The sequence below is a fragment of the Tachysurus vachellii genome, chromosome 1, assembly GCF_030014155.1.
Source record: "Tachysurus vachellii isolate PV-2020 chromosome 1, HZAU_Pvac_v1, whole genome shotgun sequence".
NCBI lineage: Eukaryota > Metazoa > Chordata > Actinopteri > Siluriformes > Bagridae > Tachysurus > Tachysurus vachellii.
The window spans coordinates 25,732,240-25,742,923 of NC_083460.1; the positions used below are offsets into that span (position 1 = coordinate 25,732,240).

At 38.2% G+C, this 10,684-nt stretch overlaps 1 protein-coding gene across 1 annotated transcript; it reads left to right on the top strand.

Moving 5' to 3' along the window:
• Positions 1 to 484: 484 nt before the first annotated feature.
• axdnd1 (axonemal dynein light chain domain containing 1) lies at positions 485 to 10,571 on the top strand. Its single transcript, XM_060864501.1, has 25 exons — positions 485 to 596; positions 1,328 to 1,506; positions 1,618 to 1,721; positions 1,809 to 1,911; positions 1,993 to 2,078; positions 2,209 to 2,265; positions 2,764 to 2,872; positions 3,598 to 3,719; positions 3,848 to 3,988; positions 4,211 to 4,315; positions 4,524 to 4,644; positions 4,928 to 5,029; positions 5,126 to 5,292; positions 5,376 to 5,445; positions 5,539 to 5,773; positions 6,381 to 6,597; positions 6,678 to 6,771; positions 6,854 to 7,056; positions 7,300 to 7,390; positions 7,612 to 7,755; positions 8,315 to 8,422; positions 8,557 to 8,679; positions 8,766 to 8,854; positions 9,534 to 9,664; positions 10,453 to 10,571. Exons 1-25 carry the CDS (start codon positions 485 to 487, stop codon positions 10,563 to 10,565), a joined length of 3,126 nt encoding a protein of 1,041 aa, XP_060720484.1. The 3' UTR covers positions 10,566 to 10,571.
• Positions 10,572 to 10,684: the final 113 nt, after the last annotated feature.

Genomic DNA, 10,684 nt, shown 5'->3' on the forward strand with positions numbered 1-10,684 from the left:
TAATTACTGTTAGTTACTCACCAAGGCGCTGAAAAGGCTATTGAGTTTTCATCAATAATTTAAACCGAATTATCATTAAAAATGTAAGAACTTTGCGCACCGAATATCTCATAAGAGGACAGAAAAAAAAGGAGCAGTTCATTAATTGGTATAATTTCCAAACAAATCGCGTTAATAGTCCTCAGTCGTTTGCTTACATGCTTTATCCGCACACTACCGCAATAGGTCCTGTGTAAAATAGTGCGCTATCTCACTACGTTAACATGATGGCGCACTATTTACGGAAGTTTGCGCATTTAGTCTCAGCCTCGTGAAGTTGCGTGGAAACGCGATGCGCCCATGGCAACAAACTTTATTATTGTCCGCGCGTGCTGAGCACTGTGGGGTAAAGCTAGGCCGCTCAAAAGTACTCAAAAATTTGTGTTTTTTATCATGATGTTATCATTTGGTTCATCTGTCGGCTGATAATTAACCAATTAACCACATGTCTGCGTGCGTAAACTGCGGTCCGTCACCTCCTGCTTTCCCGAAGCCAGAGAGCCGGAGATCGAAGAGATTAAATCACTCTGTTCTAGCTTCTGATGAAGAAAACAACTGTGAGTAATCATACTAATGTTCTATCATTTCATTTTCCTCTTCTGTCTCATTTCTATGGAGTGATCTTTCAGGGAAACTGCAGATCAACATTCAGGATTAAAATATTAGCTGCTGCCCTGGTGAACATTGAGTACTTGAACATGGGTTAAACAATAGTCCACTAACCAAAAAATATCCAGCTAACATCATAATTTGAACAGAAACCAACAATGACTATACCAACAAGCCTTAACTCGCCTTAACTGTGCCAGATACACTCATATTATTACCACCATAATAAGTAACCAGTGGTGGATCTCATGGTTCCTTTAGGGGTAAAAGTCGTTTGACACATTGTACAGAGCAACAATTAATGCTTTAGTCAGTAATTGTATACCTACATAGAGTTACTAAGAGTGTTACTAAATATACTTGTAAATACTAATGTTATCAAAAAAAAACTCAAAAAATTTTCGTATTATGGATGTAACATATCTGAAACGTCCTTCACAGACTATTGAAATTGCATAGCTATATGGTTCATTTATATGTAACAGCTCAAATAGGAACCAAAAAAGAAACTCAGAAAGAATAAATGAAAATTCATATACAATCTCATCTTTCTCATCCTTCTTGCGTCTACTTCTGCCATTTGTAAAGAATTCATTTTATATAGTCCTTAACACTACCCTTATATACTACAAGTCCATTTTTGAGAGACATTTCAGCCTTGACCATCTATGTGCATTAGTGGCTGAACTTCCAGAAGTAAAAGACAGATCTTCAGTAAATGAAGGACTCCAAATGCCGGTGCTTTCACTAGACAATGGGCAAAATGACTTCATACCGGATGAGCTTCTCTCTAATCTCACCTCAACTGTATGCCCACAAGACAGAGACCAGTACAACAAAACTTACAAACACCCAAAGGTTTGTCAGAATAATTGCTTATGCTTGCTATAGGAGACCCTGGATGTTGTGGTTGCATTATTTCTATCTGCTTAAATGAACCAGTGGAGTTATTTTTACATTTTGGTACAGGTTTGTGGAATACGTGCACCGGATGCAGTATGGCACCACAACACTGGCCGCAAAAAATACCACTACTTTCTCGACCAGCCAACATCTGTGACTGGAGCTGGCAGGTTGATCATTTCTTCTTAGCATTACTACCGACTTAAACAATATGCAGTACAGCTATCCTAGGGTATTGACTGTTTATGTCTGAATAGGGATATATCCTTTCTGTGTGACGCTTTGGCAGCTCAGAGGCAGCGAATCTTCCTCCCGCCCATGCCTGAGAGGGCCACCATTTCTTTGCAAGATAGTCAAAAGGTAAGTCAGGCACAATAGAAAATCCTAAATCCTGTAACAGTCCTTCCTTACTGAGACTTATAGTGTGATTTTAACACACAGGATACAAATTCTACGGAGACCTTAATCCCAGAGGAATACCATATAATGACAAATAAAGGAGTGAAAGCACTGCAGTGTTATGATGAGTAAGTATCACTGACATGAATGTCAAACACCAGACCACTAAACGACGCATCTAGTTAATGTATTGTTACACATGACACGTTTACCTTTTATCATTCTTTATTTATAATTTTATTCTTTATTTGCTTTCAGTAAATATACAGTTCTGCTAGAGGATGAGAAAAAAGGACTTAAAATCTTTCCATCAATGTGAGTTACAATAACCTTAAAATATATCTGAATAACAGTCAAAGAAATGACTACAAATTAAGCCAAAGCGCTAAATAATTCTCAGTGCTGATTGATCAAAATGTGTTGATTAATTACATTAATGCGAATAGACAATTAACAAACAAAAAATAACAAAGGGACTTGTATGGTTTATGCTTTTCATAAAGGAATTAAAAATGTGTGTAATAATTTTTAAATGGAATAATAATAATAATAAATAATATTTAATAATTAAATAATAAATCATACATCATTTATTGAATACAATTTGAGAATCCATGTTATAGGAAAATATAAACCACCTAGGATGGTAACAGTAACTCAGCTTTCCAAGATGCTGCATCACACTAACCTTTCAGTGATTATTGACCTGTAATAGTGTAGTGAAAGTTTTTATTTCTTATGCGCATAATATGTGTGACTGTGATATTATATGCTGTTAAAAATCATGCTTGAAACAATCCACGTGCCCACTAGGAGGCCGAGTGGGCGCTTGGAGGCAGCGCAGCTGATGAGGGTAATGGATGATATGCTGGAAAAGGCAGGTGCCAATCAAGAGTTTGAGGGGGTCAAAGGCCTGTCACAGGTATGCATTAATTCATATTATAAGGCACAGTGTTAATGTTGCATGAATTAAACTTTGAAAATTGAGTTCCAACAAAGTGCATGAAGTATTTGAATACTCCCATATTTCCCCTTGGGGATCATTAAAGTATATCGATTTAATCTATATCTATCCCTTCTGTAGCAAATAAATTGCTCATGTATACTCAATATGCACTTCTACTTTGCACTACTGGATAGATAATGCTAACTGCATTTTGTTGCCTTGTACCCTTGTGCAATGACAATAAAGTTGAATCTAATCTAATCTAATCTAATCTAAACAATATGCCCAAAACATGTGGTCTACTGCTTCCTGGTTGAGCTGTTGTTGTTCCTGTTTTCATCAAAGCAATGGTTGTGGCTGAAACATACCTCAGGCTGTATAGTGTAGCCCATTTTAGCTAACAGCAAATAAACTTTTAGATTACTTTTGCTTTCCCAATAGTTTTGTAATTTCCATGATGCAAAACCACAAAACAAACCAAAACATGTTTGGTGAGCTGTGTCATGATTAGTACTTAAAAAGATAAATTGGCAAACATGCCCTCGAATGTTTTGAAATTTAATTTTAACACATACATATTTGTACTAAGCATATTAGAGGAATACATCTACAAATATGATACTGCAGTCAGTTGCAGAGAATTGATTGCATAAGTGACTAATAAAATAAGCATAGCCCTGATGCCTTCTTTTGGGTTTCAGCTACAGGGTCTGCTGGAGTTGGTGCGGGTGGAGCAGAACATCTACAACATCGTGTTTCATGAGTTAATCCGGCAGGTGAGCGTGGAGTGTAGAGAGAGGGGCCAGCTACTAGCTAAACTCAGGTGTGTGCTCTTCTCAAACACTATTATTTAAGCTTCCTTACTTTTCTTACTTAATTGTGACCTCACCAGCATAATAACACATTTCCTCTGTTTCTCTATATGAATAAATATGTCTTGGATTTCCTTAGGCACAGGTATGTGACTCTGTTAGACCGAATCCCACGTCAGCTCATAAGTCTGCATACAGAGACTCTGGCACAGAGAGCTCTGGACCGCCGGCTGACTGAAGAGATCATCTGCTTCAAGCACTCTATTACACAACTCAATAAGTAAAGTCCTATGTTACTTGCATTGTAATTAGAATGAAAAGTGTAGTAATAAGTATTCTCAAGTCATTATTCTGTATTCTGTCAAAATACCTCTGTGTGTCTGTGAAAATCCTCTGTAGTGTGAAAGGAGCAATTGATACTCTTCTTTGCATTTTTAAACATTCATATTTTACCTGATATGCTTTTCTGTTGATATGATGCTGTCTTACTACTATAATTCAGAGAGCTAAATCAGCTGTGTGATCATGATGAGCATGTATTCAAGCAGGCTGAAAAGGCCCAGGAGGATCTGGCTAAAGCACTGAAGCAATCACAGCTTGACTCTGAGTGAGTAAACATGTATGTCAGTAGAGCGAAGGCTTAGTCACCATGTAACAGTATTAATATAATATGAAGCTCTATTTATATGTAATTCAGGCTCTTATAGTATTATTTAGAGATCTCACTATCTGATCTTAAATTGACACTAGAGCTTTGATAAGACCGATAGAGTATAGTATATGGATTTTAGATGACGTGCAGGTTTCCTTTACAGCCTTGTTGGGGAGTATCACAGTCTATATGAACTGCAGAGGCAGAGGCTGGAGGGGCAAGTGGCTGTACTGACTGAAGAGAAGGACTTATGGAGCAAGGCCACATACAGCATCGCTCTCAAGGTCTGATAATAACAATGAATTTTAAACATCAAGTTAACTTTCAAACCAGTTTGGCTTCTAAGAAACTGTGGACCTTGAAGTTGAAAAGGATGTGCAACAGATTTATAGAATAAATTAATAGAAGATTTGCCATAAATAATCATTTCATTTCAAGTTATAATGAAGTTTGAGGACATTTTCTGTCTGGATTATTTGTGTATGAGCACATTTTATGTACATGTCCACATCAGGTCACCGTGTCGGTATTTTTAGTCAGCTAAATGTAAATCTGAACGTTTTCCAGGTTATTAAATTAAACAACCTGCAGCTGATCAACAGACTTCATGTTAGTGAGCAAGCATGGAGCAAAACAGCAGAGCATTTCACTAATGTCCTGATAGCAAAGGTACCAACACAGCAGTTTTGCAGGAGTTGTGATTATAATAAAGCATAAACATTTCCACACTAGGTATGAAAGACTAACATGTTATAACAAACGCAGGACTCTGAGAACCTGAGTCGCATCATGCAGCTGACAGACCAGTGGAAAGAGCAGCTGACCGGTTTCATGGAGAAACTCAGAGAGACTGAAAAAAAACAGTATGAGAGTATCAGGTCCATCCAGATTGGCCTTGTCAGGTGGCACAAGTTCTGTGAGGATAACCTGAGGTAAAGATTTACCTTGTTTTTATTCATTTAGATTTTAATTGATCTAATTCATTACATGTTGATTTATAACTAACTTTTTGTAGGAGCCCTGATGTAAAATTTGAAAAAACTTCGGTGGAGGTGTTGTGTAATGACTTGAAGCAGTGGTCGATGGTTAGAAATTCCTAACTTCTGTTTATTTATTCTTAACCATTTAAGGCCAGAGAATGAGTTTTTCATATTGTAGCATGTTGTATTTGTCAATAGGTGTTGAGCATGCTGTGTGAGAGGTATGGAGGAGCAGACCTTCTCTCTGGTCAAGAGACAATTCAGACACTAGAGCAGCTGCAGGATTCGTGGGTGGAGGTGTGTATGCAGCTGTTCAGGAGACATCCAGCATTAGATAAAGAGGCTCCTAATGGTCAGGCAGCCATGAGAGAACTGAGCCACGCTATCACTGAGCTGTACACACAGCTGGGTATCCGAATTGATGGAGAGAGCGGTAAGAAATTTTTTCGTGCCTGCAATTCTTTTTTTCTCTACCACCAGGTTACAAAATTCAAAGATTCAAAATTTCACTTGTTTTGTGTCAGAATGAACTAGGAATACAACTGACCTAACCGGGTTGATGTGAGATTCTTGCAGATCTTAATATGCAATATTATCAGTGTTGAAAGCTGAATTTCACAGTTACTGTAATGTAATAAAATCATTGGTGACAATTATCTAAGAAATGTAAAAACAGTGTAGTGTTGGTATTGTTGCTAGTAAGTCTATAGTCTGTTAACTTGCTATTAACTAATTACATTTTTTAATCATCTTGCTTATATTTGGTTGTTAACACAATATCATTTTTGTCCATCATATTACACACTGGTTCCTCATCTGCTGGTACTAACCAAGACAAATACTGGCTGCAAATAAGATCAATTTGTTTACAAGGAAAAAAAATTGTTGGGCAGCTTAATTTGATTAGATATTTGAAGATTAAACTATTTTGGCAGTCACGCCTATGGGCTACTGATGTATATAGCAATGTAACAATTCGACTTTACTCCACAAAGTGAGAATTATGTCTTACTTAGGACTCACTATTTTTACTACTGCAGGAATTCATCAACAGTTGATTACTCTTGCTGGAGTAATTGGATCCTGGGCTAATAGACTGAAGAGTCTTATTGGACAGTTAGACCTGGTACATCACTCTGAATGGTGGAAGCTTGAGAAGGCCCTAGGAAGCTGTATAAATATGTGTGAAGAGGCCCTGGTAAATGTGAACAACACCCAGGCAGAGAGTGAGAAGATAAAGCAGAAGCCTCATACCAAGTAAGTTTTAACATTTTTATGAACAGTACTGCGCAGCATGTATAACTGATTAACCTCTGAGCGATCTGTCTTTATGGCAGGATTGAAATCAATGATGTCCTGAACATGCTGAGGGAGTTTGTCTCATCTCAAAACAACTTTTATGACTACACAAACCTGACACTTTGTGAGGAGGTATAGTATTAGCTCTTCTATGTGTGTTTATGTATGCTCTGAGTCCATAGAGCAGTCATATGAGCTCATCTGTGATAAACAGGTCAACTCTTTGCATGCTCTGCAAACTCGCTGGATGGTGGATCTTCTGCTACTTATGGTGCCAGACCAGTGTGATGGCCAAGAGCCACATTCTCCACCAAGCCCAGAATTAAATGTCTTTAAGGATGTGTCTTTTCAGAAGCTAAAGGAAGATGCCAGGAATCTTTCACAGAAACTCAACTACTTCTCCAAATACATCACAAGGTAATGGCGGTGTTCTCACAATCTCTATAGCATGAATGACTAAAGGTCTCTCATAGGCATGAAGCAGGAAAAAATATTCAGCTGTTCAGAAGCTCTTCCAACTACAATGCAAAATCACAGGAATATATTTAAATGCCCTTGTTCAAACATGTTATATTTAACAAGAAGTAATTTCCTGTGAGGAGATGTTTGTTAGCATTTTTGTTAGTAGTCCCTATTATTGATTTAATTATCACTCTCCAGTTCTTGCCAGGCTATCGTCGAGGAGATGATGCAAAAGAATATGACTCAGGATGATGCAGAAAATGAAATTTACCAGCTCAACAAGCTTCAGGTAAAAGATCTCTCATCTCTGCTTAGGTAAAATTTGCCTGTCAAAAAATTATTAGAAAATATTATAGTTCTACTGGTTTGGATTTGGTAGCCATACGTTGTACAATTATATGACTATATACTTCTTATAATTCTTACTGGACTTATGACCAGGATCTGATACTTCATATCTTGGCAATCAGTCAGAAAGTATATTCTTTCATGCGAATGTGTTTGTGTCAGGGGGAGTGTGCCGAGTGGGTGGACATCTGTCAGATCCTGCTGTGTGAGTTGATGGGACGCCATTTGGAGCTGCCACTGCCTGACGAAGCTGTTCCCAAGTTCATCACTGACCTCTCTTCATCTGTGGAGAGGGTAGACTCTCCAGTGAGAAGCTTTATCCCTTCATTATAAAATGTTCCTGAGCTGTTTCACTCCAAGATATGCTAAGAGGATATTGTCAGAATATCCTTGAACCTTCAGTTATGTGTAATATGTTTTATAGCAGATATTGTGTTTTGCAATTCTAAAACAGATAGTAGAACAAATACTGAGATTTGTTTAAATATTGATTGATTTGGGGACAATTTTGTGAGATGTAATTAGACACGCAATTAGTCTAACATATCCTAAATGCTGTACAATCTGCTCTGTTTTCTGGCTTTCTTTTGCTTTTCGAATGTTAGTTCAGTTAGTATATATGTGAGAAAATATTACTCTGTATACCTGAAGCTTGTAACCGATAAGGGGAGGGTTAATTCTATTCCTGCAGTGCGGTCAAATCAGCGTTTAATTATGTTCTCACTAAATCCATCTTACTCCTTGCCTGTTTGGCTCTCTACCCAAATGCATTTGTTGTGCTGCAACCTGCTCAAATAAATGGTACAGGGAGTTTTATTCCAAAGGAATAAACACGACACATGCAAAATTGTCCTTTGTGTTTTAGGTTGATGTATATGCCACTCAAGAAAGGCCAGCAGAAGTCAATGAAGATGAGAAGGCAGCTGTAACAGCAGGAGGAAGACCTTATATTTCCCAAAAAATGAATAAGCAGGTCAATGACTTTTACAAGACATTAACATTAATACAACATACACACTGCTGATGTGTTGTACATGAAACACCGTCTCGCTTGTTTTGTCACACAGATTGCTTTTGCTCATTGAAATGAACTTATTGTAACTATAGGTGGAGGAAAGGGAAGAGGATGTCAGTGAGAATGAAAAAAGAAGCTCAGTCATGAAGCTTATAGGCCATGATGGCCAAATTATTGAACAGATATTGGGAGAAGAACCATTGGACATCACTGGGGTCAGTGTTTGTTTAAATCCCCCTGTGAAACACTTTAGGTAAAACCAACTGATTAAGTAATTATAAATATGTTTATTGTTTTGTAGACCAGTTATCCTATGGATCCATGCTCTGAGAAAGCACAGCAGACTTTTAGTGCACTGTGTACTTTGGAGCTTCTTCAGCAGGAGCTACTGTAAGTGTAATATAAATGATACAACAGCCAGTTTCAGTTACTTCATTTGATTGGCCTTCTTCTTCTTCTTCTTCTTCTTCATGTCATCTCAGGGAGTTTTTCCTTTCCAACATTTCCTCTAGAATGCTCATTATTTATAAATGAATACATTTAAAATTTATACCGGGGGGCACGGTGGCTTAGTGGTTAGCACGTTCGCCTCACACCTCCAGGGTTGGGGGTTCGATTCCCGCCTCCACCTTGTGTGTGTGGAGTTTGCATGTTCTCCCCGTGCCTCAGGGGTTTCCTCCGGGTACTCCGGTTTCCTCCCCGGTCCAAAGACATGCATGGTAGGTTGATTGGCATCTCTGGAAAATTGTCCGTAGTGTGTGATTGCGTGAGTGAATGAGAGTGTGTGCCCTGCGATGGGTTGGCAGGGTGTATCCTGTATCCGTCCAGGGTGTATCCTGCCTTGATGCCCGATGACGCCTGAGATAGGCACAGGCTCCCCGTGACCCGAGGTGGTTTGGATAAGCGGTAGAAAATGAATGAAATGAAAATTTATACCAGAATTTGTTATAATGTATAAATCTGCTTTGTTATCATGTTCATTTTTAAAACCATATCACAGGTGATTCACTATAACCACAGCTTGGGTTTATAATCGGCAATCTGTGTGTGTGTGTGTGTGTGTGTGTAGAGCTGTGGAGGCTCGTGCTATCAGTGCTGAAGAGAGGGCTCTAAAGGCAGAGGAAGCCCTTCAGACAGCTTTGGAGAGGATCCATGATTTAGAGAGACAACTTCCACAAAGAGCCAGTCTAGAAACCAAAGGTAGGCTGAACACACAAAAAACCCTCCAAAAATGCTTGTTTCTCCATCAAAATAGAATAGGGCTAAATGAACCAAAAACCAACCCAACACACGTGATCAAATCCATCCCACTGTACAGCTAGCACCAACTTATTTGCATATTATGCTTTATACAGCAGTTGGACTTCAATTACAACATAAAATGTAAAAATGGTTCCGACTGGTTCCACCATCTCTCAGGGTAAGAGGCAAGCATACTACAAGACTCTTCTCTGTTCTGGCACCAAGGTGGTGGAATGACCTTCCCCTAGAGGTCCGGACAGCTGAGTCACTGGCTATTTTCAAGCGGCGGTTGAAGACCTACTTATTCAGGAAACACTTCAACTAGCACTTCTTTTCTTATCTTTTGCATTTAAAAAAAAAAAAAAAAAAAAACACAACCTTTGACACTTTTTCATTGTAACTTTGAACAAATGTTTTAAACTCATGGTATCTTAAGTATGTAACCTAGTGAGCCAGCATTAATGATTCAATGTTAGAGATTTAAGCACTTATGTACGTCGCTCTGGACAAAAAGGCGTCTGCCAAATGCTGTAAATGTAAATGCACACCATTAAAAAATGACCAGCTGTAAACTAGGTTAAATATTCACATAAGTATCATTGAAAGGAACATATCATTACAACACTACAGCACCCCATGTTCTCAGTGCTGTCCTACAACTACAGAAAGTTGTATTTTGCTTTTGCATGATTAATAATTAAGAGATATGAAAACTCATTTAACATATTTTTGCATTTGTATTTCAGCAAGTAAGTCTGTTTCACCAGTTGCTAACAAGGAGGCCATTCTTGAACTGAAAGAAGTGAGCCAGCAGCCCACACCAAGCCCCAAACCAACTAAAAGCAGCAAGAAACACTAACACAACAGAAAGCAATAAACCTACTGGTACACTTTGGGAAAAAAAATTGTATAAAAAAAAAATCATTGAATATTTTTCACTGTCAGTTACTCTTCAGTTTCTTGGTAAATATGTTTCAG